Source organism: Sarcophilus harrisii, chromosome 4, assembly GCF_902635505.1.
Source record: "Sarcophilus harrisii chromosome 4, mSarHar1.11, whole genome shotgun sequence".
Lineage (NCBI taxonomy): Eukaryota > Metazoa > Chordata > Mammalia > Dasyuromorphia > Dasyuridae > Sarcophilus > Sarcophilus harrisii.
This window is the reverse complement of record NC_045429.1, coordinates 268,279,238-268,298,883: the sequence shown is the minus strand read 5'-3', so window position 1 is coordinate 268,298,883 and position 19,646 is coordinate 268,279,238. Positions and strand designations below refer to the sequence as shown.

The 19,646-nt window shown below is 47.8% G+C and overlaps 1 protein-coding gene across 1 annotated transcript in view; it reads left to right on the top strand.

The window, feature by feature from the left end:
- TMEM63B (transmembrane protein 63B) overlaps positions 1–16,045 on the top strand; it is a 37,820-nt gene extending 21,775 nt beyond the window's left edge. Inside the window, exons 6-24 of the mRNA XM_012549082.3 lie at positions 195–232; positions 3,119–3,261; positions 3,505–3,556; positions 4,921–5,029; positions 5,612–5,682; positions 5,850–5,930; positions 6,355–6,478; positions 7,077–7,210; positions 7,482–7,619; positions 7,868–8,021; positions 8,954–9,060; positions 9,591–9,677; positions 9,937–10,002; positions 11,530–11,692; positions 12,409–12,514; positions 14,134–14,301; positions 14,694–14,809; positions 15,025–15,096; positions 15,763–16,045. Of these exons, the coding sequence (XP_012404536.2) occupies positions 195–232; positions 3,119–3,261; positions 3,505–3,556; positions 4,921–5,029; positions 5,612–5,682; positions 5,850–5,930; positions 6,355–6,478; positions 7,077–7,210; positions 7,482–7,619; positions 7,868–8,021; positions 8,954–9,060; positions 9,591–9,677; positions 9,937–10,002; positions 11,530–11,692; positions 12,409–12,514; positions 14,134–14,301; positions 14,694–14,809; positions 15,025–15,096; positions 15,763–16,032 (2,199 nt within the window). The 3' untranslated portion in view covers positions 16,033–16,045. The remainder of the gene's footprint in view (positions 1–194; positions 233–3,118; positions 3,262–3,504; positions 3,557–4,920; positions 5,030–5,611; positions 5,683–5,849; positions 5,931–6,354; positions 6,479–7,076; positions 7,211–7,481; positions 7,620–7,867; positions 8,022–8,953; positions 9,061–9,590; positions 9,678–9,936; positions 10,003–11,529; positions 11,693–12,408; positions 12,515–14,133; positions 14,302–14,693; positions 14,810–15,024; positions 15,097–15,762) is intronic.
- Positions 16,046–19,646: the final 3,601 nt, after the last annotated feature.

Below are 19,646 nucleotides of genomic sequence, written 5' to 3'. Positions count from 1 at the left end.
CTAGAAAGAATTTTGATTTTTTTTTTTTCTCCATAGTCTTTTTTGCTAGAAGAGCAAAGCTGGAAATTGTGGTATCAGAAAGACTAGGGAATGCCTTAGGTAGAACCTAATTATCTAATGGAAAATCATAAGCAGGGAACCAGCTCCAGGTGACATATCTCTTTTGTTCTGTCCTTTTCCCTCCCCCAAAACAGGGTTTCTGCTCCTGGCTGACAGCAATCTTCAGGATAAAGTAAGTATAATGGAGCCTCAGGTTTCCCAAACCCTCATCTCACAATCCTCAGTCAATGTCCATAATGTCAAAACTAGAGCCTATGAGGACTCTGGCTTGATCCTTCCTAGAACTCACTGGGAACTCATCTAAGATAGGGATTACCTTTATCCCCATTTTCCTGTCTAGTATCATCAGTGTCCCATCCTGTCATCAAGATCTCCCTCCCCACCCACCAGGTCTGGCTGGCCAAAATGGTAGGGCAGTTAAGTAGAACAGTTCCCTATTTATCAACAGGCAGGATGAAGTATACAACTTACCAGAGCAAGTGCCCAGCAGGCAGGATGAAGTATACAACAGGCAAGAGCAAGTGCCCAGCAGGCAGGAACAGCTATCCAGAAACGCAGAGAATCTACCCAACAGGCAGGAGCAGCTATCCAAAAGGCAAGAGCAGCTACCCAGAAACACAAAGGAGCTGCTCAGTAGGCAGCACTTGCCTCTCATCAGGGAGGATCTATTGTCCAGCTGGCATGGGCCAGTGCACAGTAGGGAGAAACTACTGCCCGACTGGCAGGAACTAGTGTGCTGGAAGACACTGTCCCCCCAGCAGAAGGTGGTGTATAACAGGGAGGTGTCAGCACCCAGTTGGCAGGAGTTGCTAACCAATAGTAAGGAGTGACTTCAAGAGGAAGGGGCAAGACACCAGGAGACAGGACCAGTCCTCCTCCTGGTAGAAATAAGCCTTTAGCTGGCTGGAGGAATCCTTCAGCTGGAAGGAGAAAGCCATCAGCTGGCAGCAGCATGCATCCACAAGGCAGACAAACTCAATGACGGAATCAAGGATACAGAGAAAAAAAACAGGCATTCAGGCAATAATGAATGCTTTCTTCTTGAGGTTAGCAGGCTGTTCAACCAATCCCTTAGTCAGAAGGACAGAACCCCTTATCAGAACTCAGCCTTTCTGACACTCCAAGGTACCATTGATCCACCAACACTACCTTCTCTCATTCCTATTTAAATTGTCTTCTTCACTCTGCACTGCTGCCTCCTTCCTTCTTTGTTCCTCCTCTTTGCTTGCCTCTATTTTCTTCCCATTCCACTCTCATTCTCCCTTCTTGCTTCATCTGCCATGTTCAAGCTGTGCCTGGTGGTCATACAGAGGTGATACTCCTTATCAAAAACACACAAGACATGTGTGATAAGCCTGAAATAGAAAACAAAACCAAGTGTTATAGTCTAGGAAAATTTTTTTAATGCTTTCAACTGGAAGGGTCAGGAAAGATTTCACAGGGGAGAAGGGTACCTGAATTCACTTTGAAGGAAAAGAAGAATTATGCAAGTTGGGGACAGAGTGGAGCATATTCAGCCCCTGTGGAAATAGCTGGGAGCCCACTATGGGCTGGAATAGGAAGCACAGAGGGAGAAGTATAATAATATGAAATGAGGCTATATAATATGCAATGTATAAAATATATAATGCCAGTTATTACCTGTACCCAGGTGGTTCCCCAAATATATATATGTGTGTGTGTATATGCAAATAGATATGTAAAGATATATAGATATATATATATATATTGGGATTGGCAAATATATATTTGGGGAACCACCTGGGTACAGTTAATATTAAATTTATGAAAGGTTTTGACATTCCCAAGGGTACAAATGTATAGAGAAAGAAGAGAATAGGGCCCAGCTTTTGAGGACATTCACACCTATATGGTGGGACATGGATGATGATCCAACAAAGGACTCATTCATTTAGCAAATACTGGAAAGAAGAGTCAGACATAAAGAAAGAGAGCCAGAAGGGAGTAGTGTTGTGGCAACCAAAGAAGGAAGGCAGACAGAGCAGATGATTCTTCCCTAGCATTTGTCTGTGACCTTGAGATGACAGAGACTAGAGGAAATGATTTTTTTTTAAAGGGCAGGCTTGCAGAGAAAAGGTAATTAGAGGGCTTGACCATAGCACCAGAGGAGGCTAAACTAAAGGAAAAGAGAAGTGAAAATAGTGACTAGAGAGAGAAAGGTGAGAGATGATTTTGATTTTCTCAGTTATGTAGGAGGCAAGGTTCTCCACTGAGAGGGAAGGAATGGCTTGAAGTTTACAGAAAGAAGCAGTTATTTGAAACAGACATCACAAGCAATATAATTATCAAATAAGAAAGAATTGGCTGTGCAAGAGTGGGGGCCCACATAAACCTCATATGGTAGATCAGAGGAGGCTTCTGTGGTAAAAGGAAACCTAGTATGCACTTTGGCAAGGTGTGAGCAGTGATAGAAAAAAGAGGCAAGGAGAAGAGTATAACTGAAGTGGTCAACTGCAAGGGTCATGAATGAAGAGAGAAAATCGAGACTAGTGGCACTCACTAAATGGGGTTTTCGTAGAGGGACTAGAGGCCTCAATGAGGACAAAACAGTTTTAGCAAGCATGAGATAGGATACAGAAGTGGTATAATTTGAGCAATGACAAGAAGTAAAATCTGATATTTGTGGTTGGTTGAGGTTAAATGAAGAAGATACAGATCATGGGAGTTGCAGGAGTTGATCAACTAGAAGACCAGAGTATTTGAAGTGACATCAACATATACCTCTTTCTTCCCTCATCATTCTCACCTCTTTTTTCTTATTCATCCTTGCTCATTTTCTATTCCCACTTTTTTTCCCCATCCTCCTCTATACTTTTCAATATGCACAAACAAGCTTTCATTCCATTTTGCATCCCTTTGCAGAGAGAAGAGAAGCCAAGGGGATTATATTTCCTTGTTTGGAAGTTGGAAAAATATAGCTGTGAAGGTCAGAAGTTAGGAGAAGGGAATGGCGATTGCCCTTCCCTCCTCCCTTGATTCTGATTCCATGTCCTTTCCCATCTCCTGCTTGCCTATCCTTTCCAATCCTGCTCCCCAGGGATGAGGAGATCTTGGACAAGTGTGGGGCTGATGCAGTTCACTACCTGACATTCCAGCGGCACATCATTGGGCTGCTTGCGGTCGCAGGTGTTCTCTCCGTGGGCATTGTGCTTCCTGTCAACTTCTCAGGGAACCTGCTTGGTCAGTAGGGGGAAGGTGTGCTTCCTATCAATTTCTCAAGGAACCTGCTGGAAGGGGTGGGGGTGGGAGGGTGGAGGAAAAGGGGAGGGAAATGGCTTGAATGACTGAATGAATGAATGGTGACTGAATTAAAAAATGTTTATTAAACTCTTACTGTGTGCTAAGCACTGGGCAGCAGGAGATGGGCCAGTTCCTGATGCTCACAGCCTCCTGTCCCTCTTTTCTCTCTCCCTTTACCCCAAGAAAACAACCCCTACAGCTTTGGGAGAACTACCATTGCCAACCTAGACTCAAGGTAAGGATATGGGAAACAGAAGAAAAGATATACACTAGTGTGGAGCTGGAGGGGGGAAGAGGAAAGGGCAATGTAACATGGAGGATAGAGAAGAAATAAGACAACCATGATCATGGGTAAGAAGGTAAGGAGATGAATGGGTGGGAATCGGACATAATAGAGCAGCAGGAAAAAGTTAGGCTTGCTTAGTAAATAGAAGAGGTTGGGAACAAGAGTGGGGAATGGAGCAAGGGCAGACAGAGACTGTAGGGGGTGTGTGAGAGGATTGTGGGAAGAACCATGGGGAGGCAGAGTCATCTAAGAAGAGGAAATAGCCTTAAACCACATCAGAAAAGGACACTTAACCTGGAATATGTCACCAGCAGGAAGGCTTTGGGCTCTGGAGTGAAGGGAGTTTCCCAGACACAACAAGCCTGTAGGACACATAGTACAAAGATTTTCCCCATTTTTACAAACATAACTGTGATGGAGGTAAGTAAAGGGATTTTGTTCAAGGTCATACAGCCAGTAAGTGGTGAAGTCAAGCCTCTAGCCTCCAAGTTTCTTGATTCCTCACTCTAGGAACCTTTACTACATCAGACTGCTTTTTAGGAGATGTCAGGTGAACAAACATTTATTAAATGCCTGCTGTGTACCAGGCACTCTGCTGAGCACTGGAGATGCAAAGAAAATCAAACAGTCCTTGCTCTCAAGGGATTCACAGTCTACTAAGAGACACAAGATATGGACTGAATAAAACAGAGATAGTCTTGAAAAGGCACTGAAAGGGTTTTGGAAAGACTTCCTGCAGAAGGTAGGATTTAAGTTGAAACCTGAAGGAAACCAGAAAGGAAAAAAATCCAGGTCTAGGGCCAGTCCAGAGAAAATGCTCAGAGCCAGGAGATGGAGTACAATGAGAAAGGTGGCAGGAGGCCAATACACTGACTCATTGAGGGCAGAGGGGAATAACTGGAAAAATAGGAAAGGCTTTAAAGCCAGAGTTTTGTATGTGATCCTGCAGGTGCTCCAGAGGGAATCACTGGAGTTTATTAAATAGGAGAGTAACATGGTCAAACCTGAACTTGAGGAAGTTCATTTTGATAGTGGAGTGAAGGAAGGACCAGAGCAGCAAAACATTTGAGATAGGGAGCCCAGCTAGAAAACCACTGCAATAGACCAGTATAGGGTGATAGACCTTTTAGACAGTGAATTTATAGAATCTAAGATTTGGTTACAGGAGAAAGAGAGTCAATGGGAGGGTCAGAAATGTAGAGATCCCAAAGTGAATTATTTAATGTTAGACCAGGTTAGAGATTAGTGCTATGAAAACAGAGGATTTGCTCCCAGCTAGACATGTTCTCCTTCAAAGCCCTGTTCTTTTGCAGTAACAACCTGCTATGGCTGCACACCTCGTTCGCCTTCCTGTACCTACTACTCACTGTGTATACCATGCGAAGACATACCTCTAAAATGCGCTATAAAGAAGATGACATGGTAAGCAGAAATTATGTCACTTCCATATCAGTTCACCTGATGCTCAGCTCCTGTTCCCTAGTCTCAAATACACACCGTCCATTTCCTTCATTCTTCATCTCTAATCCTACTTCCTCTTTCCTCATCTTCCTTTTTGTCTTTCTCTTTTTCCTATCTTCTTCTCCATCTTTTTCCCCTATGTTCCCCCCTTCATCTTCTGCTTCCTCCCAAATCTGCAGCATCCTCTTCCTCTTTCGTGTTCTTTTTTCTTACCCCCCCCCTTCCTATCTTCTTTCCCCATCTCCACTTCATCCAACAAATGCCATCTCTTCATGACAATCCTTGTGAAATGAGACAGATGAGGCAATGCTATTTCCAATCCAGGTCTATTACTGAATATCCTTAGTCTTCAAAGTCCATCCTCTTTATTATGATCTCCTAGCACCACCTATCCCTACCACCATATGCTGTTCTTTGGGACCTTCTTTGGCCTCAGTCCCCTCCAGACTCTGTGTCCCCCCACTTTGAGTGTTCTGCCACCCTTGGAACTGTTAAGATCTATCGAAGTGAACCATCTTCCTCCATGTCTCTTTTCCCTCTCAGGTTAAGCGCACCCTCTTCATCAATGGCATTTCCAAGTACGCAGAGTCAGAAAATATCAAGAAGCACTTTGAGTGAGTTGGCCCTCCTGTCCTGCCTGCACCAGGTGGGGCCTTGCCTGCCCTCCCTACCTCTGGAGGCCGAGTGCCAGTGTGGGGCAAGGAGGAGGGGGAAAGACATGTTGGGCACATTGGTAGAGGGCTTTGTCCCTCAGAGTTGGTGATGGGGGATTATGTCATAGGGAGGCGTACCCCAACTGCACCGTGCTTGAAGCCCGGCCTTGCTACAATGTCGCAAAATTGATGTCCCTGGAAGATCAGAGGTGAGTGGTTCTGAGGGAGGGTCATAGGATGATTCCATTTTCCTGTCCCTTCTGATGGCAAAACATCTTAGAAGAAAACAAGCTTTGGGGATAGATTGAAGAACTCTGGTTAGATTTTAGGAAGGACTTTGAGAGTTGACACATAGAGAGACAAGGACTGTGATTGTCTCCTTTCTTGGAGGGCTCTACAGAAGAAAACATGTTCTCTTCCTCTCTGTCTGTTTGTGTAATTCTGTTCTGAGGGAGGTACATAGAGAAGAGGACTTCGCATGGTCTCCACCTTCAAAGCCAACTGAACTCTCCCACACATGGACTAGACAAAGGTCCCTTAAGGATGAGAAGTAGTAGCAAAGTGAAAAGTTAGGGTGCTGTCCTCATCTTGCCTCACTATTGATGGGTGATCTTGTCCCCTTCGGTCCCACAGGAAGGAGGCAGAGCGAGGAAGGATATACTTCAGTAATCTGCGGGCCAGAGAAAACGTCCCCACTATGATCAACCCCAAGCCTTGTGGGCACCTTTGCTGCTGTGCTGTTCGAGGCTGTGAAGAGGTAGAGGGAGGACAGGCAGCAGGAAGTGTCTGGGAGCTGGGCAGGGGGCTCCCCAGAGCAGTCCTGAAGGAGAAGAGAAACAGGAGGGTACACTAGATGACACACTGAGAGGCCATATACAAGGACCTATATAGAGGTCTGGACTACTGAAAACCCAGCTTTACAAAAATGCCAAAATATATATAAAATGAGCTGGGAACGTGGGATATAAATGCATGCACGTGTGCACATCCCCTCCCACCCCCCAAGAGAGGCTCATGCCCATTAATGCCAACAGAATACAGACATAACCACCTCTGTGTGCTCCAATCGCTTTCCCTTCCTTGTGGCATCCAAAAGACTCAGCACAGGAGAGGGATAAGAGAGAATGCTGCTTGACATCTCTGAGCCTATTGCCTAATCTGTAAAGTAATTCTACTTGCAGTGCCTGTCATAGAGGGCTATTTTGTGTGAAAAGGGACCTCTCTTTCCCCAAGGTCCCTCCAATCTTCACCCAACTTAGATTAAAAATGTCCATCTTTCCTGGTTTATGCCTATTTTCCCCAAAACCTTGAGCTTCTTCTCTCTCTCAACTCCTTACCTCTTCTCCCTCCTACAGGTGGAGGCCATTCAGTACTATACACAATTGGAACAGAGGCTGAAAGAAGAATATAAGCAGGAGCAGGAGAAGGTGAACCAGAAGCCGCTGGGCATGGCCTTTGTGACCTTCCACAATGAGAGCATTGCTGCCCTGTAAGTCCCGTGGACAGCGTGCCCCTCAAACATCCCTAAACCCTACCACCAGTCCCTCACCCCATCACCTTGCCAGAACTTCTGACTACCAGGTGCATTTTCTAAAGACACCATCCCATATACAAAATATGCATATGTCTCTCTTCCAGTGCCCTCCAACTCTGTCTTGCCTCCCCTATGGTCTTTTCTCTCAGTGACCAGTATCCTTTTTTTCCAGTGTCATCTTCCCTATCCTAAGTCATATATTCTAGCTACCTTTTCCCCTCCGCAGTATCCTAAAGGACTTTAATGCGTGTAATTGGCAAGGCTGTACATGTCAGGGGGAACCCCGAAGCTCATCCTGCAGTGATTCCCTGAACATCACCAACTGGACAGTATCTTTTGCCCCTGATCCTCAGAACATCTACTGGTGAGAGGAGGAAGTTTGGGTGTGTGTATGGGGATTGCTAAAGAGGCAGGGTCAGAGAAAGCTAAGAGGATAAGGAGGGCAGGATATCTGGAATCTATCAAGTCAGACCCCACCTTCACTCCCAATTAAACATGGAATAATAGGGCAAGAAAGCTGAGAGGACTGACTCCAAAGAGGGGAGTGGGTGGTCCTGAAAAGAGTAGACTGGGAGATGACATTCTTTCCCTTCATATCCACTACACATACAGGGAAAATCTCTCCATCCGTGGCTTTACCTGGTGGTTTCGATGCCTGATTATCAACGTGGTGCTCTTCATCCTCCTGTTTTTCCTCACCACTCCTGCCATCATCATCACCACAATGGACAAGTTCAATGTCACCAAGCCTGTGGAATTTCTCAATGTGAGGTTCCTTTTCCCCAACATCAGTCCTTCCTCAGCACACGTAGAAGCTAGCACACAACACTAACTCCCACTTGCTGCCTCTATTCCCCTCTCCATACAATATCTAGACTTGGATTCTTCATCTTTAAAATGAGTGAGTTGCATTAAATGATCTACAAGATGCTTTCCATTTCTAAATCCTAAAGCCCTCTTGTCTAGCTAGAGCATAAATTCTTTGTGAGAAGTCAACTGCATGGTTTTCTTTCTGGAACACCCTCAAAATGTTACACATACTTTCAAAAACAAGCATTTATTAAGTACTTACTATGGACAGTGCTGTGAACCAAGGAAAACAGATTATGTGCTTATTTTCAAAATCTTAACTAGATAAGTTAACTTTTTAAATTAGTAAGCTATTTCTTCCTTCATCCCTACCACGAGACACCTCAGCTCTGCCACCACGGACAGTTTCCATATGAGCCTCTCCAGCTCTCTGTACAATGAAATATTCCCTGCTCAGCTCTGTTTTTGCCATCTGTACCCTCTCTGGTGCCCTTCTTCCTCTTTCTCTCCTATCGCCTAGAGAATATTCTCCTGAGAGCCAACTATGGACATACATGCATTCACTCACCCATGCATGTTCACATACTGGACTGGGGAATTGGCTAGCCTGCATTTTAATCCTAATGTTGCTGCTAATTAGCTGTGTGACCGGGAGCAAGTCACTTTCCTTAAGACCACCGTCTGGATGAAGTAGTCTTCAAGATCCTCTCACATCTTTAGTATTCCATAGGTTCTTTGCTCATACTAGCACGTGATCTTGCATTGGAATTCCCAGAATTCTCCAGAATGGAAAACAGGAGAAGGGTGGATAGAGACAGTGGAACAGGCCAGGATGGGTGACTCCAAGCTTCATGATGGCCTCACCTCTTTCCCTTGTCTTTCCTGCAGAACCCTATCATTACCCAATTCTTCCCCACTTTGCTGCTGTGGTGCTTCTCAGCCCTGCTGCCGACCATTGTCTACTACTCTACCTTCCTAGAGAGTCATTGGACACGGTGAGACACCCAGGATCAGCTCTATCTCATCTCAGCTTGTGCTCCCCTGGGGAGAAGGCCATGTGGCTCAGCTGAGGAGCCCTCCCTGATTTCAGATCCCACATATTCCACTTCTCTTGGACAGCTTAAGCAAATCATTTCCCTTCTTCCTTTTACTTCAATTTACTGCCCATGAGTGAGGGTGCCCTGAGATTTAAAAAAAAATATATATATATATATATATATATATCCTCCAGAAGTTTACATTCTCCTAATAGAGGTGAATGGTAGATGGAGGTGGAGGATGGAGATGGATACAGACATAAATAAATGTAAGATTCTTTGAGAAGAGAGAGAACTAGGACATCAGGGAAGGGCTTGGGAACTGAGAAGGAGAGTGTTTCTAGGTCCTCCCTAATGCTAAGTTTCCAGTTCTTTGAAGAGAAGGGAAAGAAAAGAATGGAGAGGTATTTGGGGAGGAGGGCATTGCTGTCCCAGACTAATGATGATAATGATGACCAAGGTGATAACTTTCTCCTCTCCCACCCCAGCTCTGGAGAAAACAGAACCACCATGCACAAATGCTATACCTTCCTGATCTTCATGGTTCTGCTGCTGCCCTCTCTGGGCCTGACCAGGTAGGATGTGCGGCTCAGTGGGGGGGGTGGGAGAAGCTCCCTCTCCTCACTTTCCCCTCTCTGCTTCTCCCTAATGAGGAGGCAAAGGGAGATTGGGCACCTACTTCCTGGATCTCTTGCCTCCCTGGGGTAGAGCTCTTCTGGAGGGGAAGGGAAGAAGATAGAAAGACTGATCCCTGGGAGTTGTGAAGGAAAGGGAATGGGGAAGTGGTCTGGACTGGCCCTCACCCACATCATTTCCCCCTCATCCTCCCTGCAGTTTGGACTTCTTTTTCCGCTGGCTCTTCGACAAGAAGTTCTTGGCTGAAGGGGCTATTCGGTTTGAGTGAGTGACCAGGGGGACTCACAGGAGTGATGGGGGGACATCTAAGTTACAGCAAATGTGGAGGGGATGACAGAATGACAGCCTCTCATGGGGATAGGGTAGTAGCATCAGCAAGGGGGTAGGCTCTACTGCTTATTGGGGGGTTCCTGGGACACACTTTCTGTGGGTCTTTGTGGCTGATATGTCTGTGGGGATAGACTCTATTGTCTACTTTAGGATGACTAGATCAGAACGGGGGATGGACGAGTCGCTGGTAGTGGTAATGCTGAGATTGCCCTCAAACAGGTACAGGGTATCCCTGCTGACAAGCTCTGGAATTTCTGTAGGAACACGTATTCTAGTAATCCCTATTTAATAGGTTATCTTGGGTTTGAGGGGCCAGTCATGCTCTGTAAGTCTGAGACCCACACTTAAGGTGTCTATCTGTAGAGACACATGCTCTAGAAGACATTTTCACACTGAGAATACATGCACTGGGCAAAAGGTATCTGGTCTAATTAGATTGGGAGTTCATATTCTTGTAGTGTCAGTGAGAGAGATAATCAATAAACATTTATTAAGCGTTAAGCAGAAGGTAGGAGAATATAGGAGAGGCAAACTCCGGCATATGTAGGGGTATCTCTGACAGTCCTTAATCAGGTAGTTTCTATGGGTAGGAGGTCTAGGAACATGCTCTGGTATGTGGGTGTGGTAGTCTCTCTGAGGGTACTTTTTAGGTGTCTGGGGACCTATCCTCTAGTGATCTCGTACTGAGAATCTGAAAGCCACGCTGAGCTGTAGCTGTAGGAACACCTGCTTCAGCAGTGTCTGAGGGCCTTCCTGGGAACCCACTCTCTAAACTGTTGGTGTGGACCATCTGTGGGAAACACTCATGGGAATTTTTTGAGGCCCCCCTGGCTGTCTTGTGGCACCCCTGCCATGGTTATAGGATCACACACTCTGGTGTGTCCATTGTCCACATTCCCTGGTGCTCTCAGTGGGCAAGGTGCTTGTGGGAATGTGCTCAAAGGAACATGTTTTGGGATGTCTGTGGAGTACATTCCATGGAAGTCTCTATGGGTATATTACCCATGGAAACACACTGTCTCCATGCAACAAGCCTTTCTGGGTAGTTTTTATGGTGGGGTGAGAAAGATGACATGCTTTGGGACCATCTTTTGGGACATTGGGGGTTCCTGTGGATGACATGTGCATGAGACTTAGTCATCTGGGATGTACTCTTGGATGTGGGAGAAGCCAAACTGCAGTCTCTGGGGCACTGACTATCCTTGAATTGTTAATTTTCCTTTGGAGCTAGATGGTCTGATGTTAATCAGATCCCCACAGTAGGACTACACAGGTCATCTCTCAGGGTGGACAGGGCCCCATATGGGCTAGAGTACACAGAGGGACACAGTGGGAGGGAGGCCCAGAGAGTGCTCCTGAGGGCTGGGATAGGAAGGGCCAGTGAGTATGTGGATTGGGGGCTGAACCTCGTAGTGCCCTTCGCCATTGGGCATGGTAGTGGAGCACCAATGGTGCCCACAGGTGTGTGTTCCTGCCGGACAACGGCGCCTTCTTTGTCAACTACGTCATTGCCTCGGCTTTCATCGGCAATGCCATGGACCTGCTGCGAATCCCAGGGCTGCTCTTATACATGATCCGCCTCTTCCTCGCTCACTCCGCCGCCGAAAGGCGCAACGTCAAGCGGGTATGGTGAGGGCCTCCCCCATAAATACCTCAGGCCCTGGTCCTGGGTACCTGGTGGGAGAGCAGAGCAGGGGGAAAAGATGTTAGGGGGAGAGGAGGGGCTTAAGGGAGGGCATTGGGAAGGACAGAAACAGACAAGGTTGGGAGTGGGGAAAGGGAACAGAATTGGCAGCCATCTGCTCTTAACCCCACAAGGGGACACTCCATCCTTTTTCTAAGGAGATAAACCTAGGGAGCCTGTTTCTCCTTCTCGTGCTTTTGTCCTCTGACTTCTTCACGCAACTACCCACGCACACACATCCCCAGCTCCTCTGTCCCCTTCTCCCTCTGTCTTCTACTCCAATCATCTATCCTTCCTTCCCTCTACATCCTTTTTCATCTGCCTCATTTCTTCTGCCTTCCATCCTCCTTCATCTTCTGTCACCCTTTCCATTTCCCTTTCCAGTCATTCAATCCTTCCTTCAATCCCTATCACCTTTTCCCTTGTCCATAACATCTTCCTCGCCTCCCTCATTCCTTCCCCTTCCCCTACATTCTTATCTTCCCTACTTCCCTGCTCCATTCATCTTTCTTTACCCTATGTGCGTCATTTCCCCTGCTCTGCTCCTGTCACCCTGGTCTCCCAGCTCTCCATCTCTGTCCTATTTCCCTGCCTCTTGGGTCCCCAGAAGTCTCTGAGCCACCCACTCCCCTACCCCTGCCCCATCTCCCCCCCAGCACCAGGCCTACGAGTTCCAGTTTGGCGCGGCCTATGCCTGGATGATGTGCGTCTTCACGGTGGTCATGACCTACAGCATCACCTGCCCCATCATCGTACCCTTCGGTAGGCAGCGCCGCGCCGGGACTTGGGCCCTGCTGAGGGGGACTTCCCTAGCCAGGGCTACTCCTCAACCTGGGAAACATTATGCTGGGCTATGAGGGTTAGGTCAGGCCTGGCCCGGAGTGGACAGAGCCCTGGGATGGGAGGACAGAGCCCCTGGATCCTCCCACCCGGTCTCTGCCTCAGTCTGGGACCTGGCCTGTGGGTGGGAGGAGAGAACAGCCCAACCCAGGTCTGCCCCTTGCAGGCTCCCGGCAAAAAAGGAGGGAGGAGGGAGGACAATGGGAAAGAAAATCAGAGACTCTGACTGAAGTGCTCAAACCCCTGAATACTTAGGCACGTTCCCAGATGCACTCAGGTTCCATCTATCGGTGCACACAAACACACACTTAGGCACATTTAAAAGAGTCCTCAGGACCAGGAGAGGAACCTTAGAGTTAGTGGGGAAGCACTGGGGGACAGCACCAGAGGAAAGTATGAGTCATGATGCCGAAGTGAAAGCCTCGAGGAAGACTGTGCCTGAGATGTCTGCTATAGGTAGGCTGGGCTAGACAGCCCTTGGGATGAAGCAGGGACTTGGCCACCTCAGAGACAATATTTATGGAGATCTCCTATCCTTGGGATGAATGCATATATTGCTAGCGGCAAAACCCCTCAAGGTACGAGGATATTTTTGCTGATGTCTCCCTAGTATCATGGAGATAAACTAGCAAAGGGCATGTGATTACACTTTGTCACACTTTGCCTAACTTGCACAGACCTCCCTGCTCTGAACTGCCAGACACAGTAGAATAGTCTATGCTCATAATTGGTTTCCTCCTGCCTACTGTCACCCAAAAAAACCTTACCTTGAGCTGTTATGCAAATAGCCCAGCAATGCAGATTTCAGCTTAATCCTTTTCCCAGGGACCCATGGACAAAGCCAACTGAAAAATAATGGTTTGTCTTAATTGGCCTAGCCTTTTAGCCCTCCCGCAGACACCCTTCTCTTTAACCTACCCCAGTCCCTTTTCTGGAGTCTCCCTTCTCCTTAGGCATTGTCCTCCATAGTTCTTCTCCCTTCCTGTCCCTTTACCTAGAACTCCTAGACCTTCAAGGCACGTACTTAATTGTGTTTAGCCAAGGACAAGACCCATAGTCTAAGTTAATTCATACTAAATGTGAATGACTGATCAAGTTAAGGAGTTGGCCAACTACCTTGAAGTCATTTACATTCTAAAGAAGTAGCTCAATTTCCAGATAACTACTTAAAATTTTTTGTGTCATGGACCCCTCTGGTAATCTAATGAAAGCTAATGGGCCCCATTTTCAGAATCAGAACCAATTATATTGAAATACAGTTTTCAGAATATTTCAGCAACAACAGCAAAAAGTTCGCAGACCCCAGGCTAAAAGTCCCTACCCTAAAGGAACTGACCACATGATAGAATTTCAGAGGTGGGAGGAGGGAGGGAGGCAGAAAGGGAGTAATTCCAAATTAATCATTACAAAGTAAACTATGCTCTTATTGGGTCAGTGATTGATAAATTACTGTCCTGTTGGGCTGTGGCTTGCAATGGGGAGGGGAGGGAGGGTTGGTCAGAGGTCAGAGGTCAGGGCACTGGCCTAACTGTCCCCCCCAGGGCTCATGTACATGCTGCTGAAGCACCTGGTGGACAGATACAACCTATACTATGCATACCTGCCGGCCAAACTGGACAAGAAGATCCACGCTGGGGCTGTGACCCAGGTGGTGGCGGCACCCATCCTCTGTCTCTTCTGGCTCCTCTTCTTCTCTATCTTGCGTGCTGGTGAGGGAGGCCTGGGGAGAAATGGGGTGACCAGGGTGGGAACAGAGGTAGGGGGAGGTCTTGAGACATTAAAGTTGGGAAGCTAAGTAATGCCCATGGACTTGTCTAAGCCAGTTGGAAAGAGGAAAGGAAAAAGCCCAGGACCCTTTGGGATTGAAATATACCATAACTCAATTTGCACAGCTTTTCCCAAGTTCTGGGGGAGTCAAGTAATGGGAGAAGAGGATGGAGTGGGATGGGATTGAAAAGGTGGGGAAAACACTGCAGGAAGAGATTAAAGGATATAGAAAGGAGCAAAGGGATGGGGAAATGTGAGGAAAGAAGGCAGAGCTGTTACAGAGAAGCCACATCCCTCCCTACCCCAACCCTGTTCATTTCTCCAAATCCCACAGGGTTCATGGCTCCCACTTCCATGTTTACATTTGTGGTCCTGATCATCACCATTGTCATCTCTCTCTGTCACCTCTGCTTTGGATACTTCAAATATTTCAGTGCTCATAACTACAAGGTGAGATGGGAGAGGATATCCAGGTAAATCCATCGTAGGAACTACAAGTTAAGCCTCAGAGGAATTTGGGGATGGCTGGGGAAGCCAGATGACAATGAAGGCTCTCTGGGCATTGTTGGACAAAGCAACTGGAACTCCCAGGGAGGGGGAGACTAACAAGTCCTGGAGGTCAGTGGTTTCTCCTCATTGTTCACAATTGAACCTTCATCTCCTAGATCGATCACACCGAAACAGGGGATGTCACTGACTCCAGAATCAATGGTAATCGCTCCTCCATCAAATCTGCAGTGAGTATTCCTTCTTCCCACCTCTCATCATGGTCTTCCCTCCTTCCCTTCCCTACCAAGTGCCCACAAGGAGAGAAAAATCAATGTCATGTTGGTAATAGGAGATTCATGGCAGTTTTCCATATTCCTCCCTCCACAAGTCAAGGGAGGAAGGATGCTGCCACTCCGGCTCTCACCAAGGACCACAAAGTTTTTGAGGGAAACACTTTGGGAACCTTAAAAAGATGTACAAATGGCAGGAGTTCTCCAAGGTACTGTAGTGTATTGGCAAGAGCATGAGCTCCTTGAGGGCAGGGTGTGGCTTTGCTTTTGCTTTTTCTTTGTATCTCCAGCACTTAACACAGTGCCTGGCATGTAGTAAATGTTTATTAAACGCTTGTTGTTTTGATTAGAGTTAGAGAACCCGGTTTCAAATTCTGACTCTGTTGTTAGTACTAGTACTGTGTGACCATAGGCGTTACTCCTCAACCAGGCAGCTGTTTTCCTTATCTATTAAGTAGTTGGGTTAGATGATGTCTAAAGTCTCTCTCTGCCTTCACCCCTACTATGGAAATGGGTTCACCCAGAGACCTTTCATCCAATCCCATTGCTTCCACCTTGTCTCCCCTCCCTCCCACAGTTCCATGCTACCTTTCACTCTCTCTCTCTCCCCCCTGCCCCCCACAGAGGTACATTGCACAGGTGCTGCAGGACTCAGAAGAAGATAGGGATTCTGGAGACTCTGCTGGTTCTGGCGGGTCTGGGGGTTCCAGAACCTCTGAAGTCTCTGGGGTCTCTGGGATATCCGGGGCCTCCGTGAATTCCAGATCTATGAAGGAGGAGCCTCCATTATCCTTAGAGCACGATGAGGAGACTTTGATAACCCAGGAGGAGCTCTCAGACACAGATTTCCAATCCTATGTGGAGAGCCTTATAGAGAATGAAATCCACCAGTAAAGGGGGTGGGGGAGGCCCTGGTGGCTCAGCCCCTGCTCCTGACCCTTCTTCCCCCACCCCATCCCCAACGGACACTAAAACGCTAATAATTTATTAGATTTAAAGCCTCTTCCTTCCCCCACTCTGCTTTAAGGTATTTCAACCTTGGGAATATTGCCCACTGCCTCCCTCCTTGGAGGCCAGCCTCTCCCCTGAGAGCCCTCCTCCCCTGCCCAACTGAGAAGAATGGCCCCGAGCTGGCCCCGGGGCAAAGTGGAGGGGGAGGGCAAAGGGGAAGTGTGTCCCCCCCCCCAGGACAAAACCAGTGGCCCTTCTCCTCCCCACCCAGGGCAATGGCCAGAATGGAGTTAATGAGAGCCATGAGGGGCCACTGGATATCTGGTGGGGGTCAGGGTGGACAATGGGACCTATACCCTTTCAGCCCCCGATCCCCCACCAGGCCTGTATGCTTCGGGGACACCTCTATCCTTACCTACCCCATTTGGGGGTTGCATGAGAGGAGAGGGGGGCCAAGTGGGAAGTGGAGCCTATCTGTCCCCCAGATAGTGGGGAAGGAGTCTGGGAGGGGGAGGGGGTTGGGAGAAAGGGGCACAGCTGACACTGGAAAATGGGGTTTTGCACTTTTTTTTCTCCATTAAAATAAAAATGAAAAACTGGTTAGCTTGTATGTCTGGTCTATGGAGATGGTCCCTAAATCCATTCATACCCCTCAGCACTCTCCCCTTCATGCCCACTCCCCATTATCTTTTTCCAGTTGGCTGCCTATGGTTTCCATGTAAAAGAAGGCAAAGGACTAGAGGGGAGGCCACCAGCCTAAGTGGGGCAGACTTCAGTTGGGCTTGAGTGCTTCGGGGGATCTGGGGAGTGGTTGCAGGAATCCCTTGACTGACCCCCTTTGTCCTTTTCTCCGAGGATCCATCAAGTGTTACAGGCCTAATGGATCTTTTCAAATATGGCAGCTACCACTGAGCGCTGTAGCGGAGACTGGCCACCCAGGCTTACATGCCAGCCCTGCCTTTTCCCTTCTCCTCTGCACCTTTACGCCACTTCTCATGATTGAGTCATCACCAGTAATGGGCCACAGCCTCCTTGGGCCCTCCGAGATTGAGTGCCCCATCGTGCCCCTGGGAGACTTCTAGGGTTAAAAAATGAGCCACATTGCTGCAGACGGGCAAGGCAGAATTGACCAACGTAATTTGAGCAACATATGTTCGTTTTCAGTTAAGAAATTTCCCAAGCTCTTCACAAAGGCTACTTTCTGTCCATAGATGCCGGTTATTTTCACGGTTACCCGCCCGTGTGGGCAGCATCTGATAGGCTATCACGCATGTCTAGAAAGCGCGCCCGGTGCTTCCCTGGCGGTGGAGATGCTGATGTCCGGGCAGGTAGCGTCCCGGGCAACCAACTGCGGCAAGACCCGCGGCCAGAGGCAGCTGTGCGCCAGCCGGGCAGTCCTTAGTCTGGCTGGGCGGGAAAGGGCGCGTGTGTCCCGCGCGCAGCCAGCCAACAAACCCGCGGTTCCGGCGCCTCTCCAGACGCAACTTCTCTTAGAGCTATTCCGGGAGAGAGGTGTGTAGAGACGGGCGCAGAGCCGTTCTCCCGGAGCCAGGCCGCCGCCGCCGCCGCCTGACGAAATGGGGCCCTCCGCCCCTCCCTCAGGCCCCCGCCATTTCCCCGAACTTCTGAGAAGAATTGCAGGAGGCCGGGTGCCGACCCCAGTTCCCACCTGGCCTCGGACGCTTTCCCAGGGGGAAGGGCGCTCCCAACCCCAGGGACGGAAACGAGCCCCCAGGCCGCGAGAAACCCGGCCCGGCCGCGACGGGACGAGGCGGGCTGAGGGGAGACCCAGGCAGCTTCCTCCCCTCCCTCCCCCTCCCCAAGCCAGTGAGCAGCACCCGGGCCCCGGCCGGCCGGCTGCTTTTGGAAGATCTGGGCACCTCCCCGAGCATCCCAGGAAAAACCCCTGCGGGCCCCAAGGGACCGGGGAAACCAGGAGCATCCTGAGCCTAGAGCGGTGTGCGAGCGGGCCGCCAGGCGGCGCCAGAGTGCGCGGAGCTCTCAGACCCTTCCCGGCCCGTTTGCCTCAGTTTCCTCGCTACAGAATGAGCGGGAGGAGGACTCGGCGGAAAAGCCCGAGGGGCCCGCGGGGAGCGCGTCATACCTGGACAATGGGCCAGCCGCGCACTGCGGCGAAGGAGGCCTTTCGCGGGGCAGAAAGAAAAACCGAACCGCGCTTGTCAAAAGGAAGGGGGGTCTTGGCTCGCGGGCCGCCGAGACTCTTCCTCCCCCTCCCCCTCTTTCCTGCTTATCCCCATACGTTTCTTTTCCTAATTACATTTTTCTTTCCGAACCACGTTGGGAGAAAAAATCACAACAAAAGGGAAAACCGTGACGGGGAGGGGGGAGAAGAGAGGGAGGGGGGGGGGGAAAGAAAAGGAAAAATGTAGCCTGTGTTGCTCCCGTTCCGTCTCCAGGCTTCCGCATTCTCTCAGCATTTCCCGACTCCGGGCCCAGCGTTCTAGCCACTTGCTGCCCTGATTATCAGACATATTCTCTCTTTTTCAACACTGTTCATAGGAGGCTCTGTATTCCTTTGAATTTCCTTTTTGTTTGTTTGTTTGTTTGTTTCCTTTCGCAATTGGGGTTAAGGGACTTGCCCAGGGTCACACAACCAGGAAGCGTTAAGTGTCTGAGGGCAGATTTGAACTCGCGTCCTCCTGACATCAGGGCTGGTGCTCTCTCCACTGCGCCCCCTAGCTGCCCCTGAACTTCTTATATTCACCATTTCTAATATTACAATCTTTCTTTTTTTTTTTTTTTTTTTTTTTTTTTTAAATTTAATAGCCTTTTATTTACAGGATATATGCATGGGTAACTTTACAGCATTAACAATTGCCAAACCTCTTGTTCCATTTTTTCACCTCTTACTCCCACCCTCCCTAGATGGCAGGATGACCAATAGATGTTAAATATATTAAAATATAACTTAGATACACAATAAGTATACATGACCAAAACGTTATTTTGCTGTACAAAAAGAATCAGACTCTGAATTATTGAATATTACAATCTTTCATAACAGTCATGTCCTGCCGGTTATTTTCGTTTTTAAGGCAATTGAGATTGTGACTTGCTCAAGGTCATACAGCTGATAAGTATCTGAGGTCACAGTTGCACTTGGGTCTTCCCGACTCCCAGGGCCAGTGCTCTACTCACTGCACCATCTTGTCCTTGTCATTTATTCAGCTATTCTCCAAATCCATGGGAATCCTCGTCATTTCCAGATTTTTTTTACTACTACAAAAATAATCACTGTAAATAAATATATATTATGTCTTATACGTACATTGTTATTATATGTTATTATATATAATATTATATATTATAATATATAATATATATTATATGTATATTATATGTACATGTTATTATATGTTAATATATTATATATAATATAATATATATAATTGTATATTATATACAGTTATTATATGTATTATGTTATGTATACATATATACGTTAATGTATATGGGAACCTTCCTATCTTTGATTTTCTTAGGCTATTTGGTCATTGGATAAAATTTTTTAGGTCAAAGAATAACTTTTCTTGAAT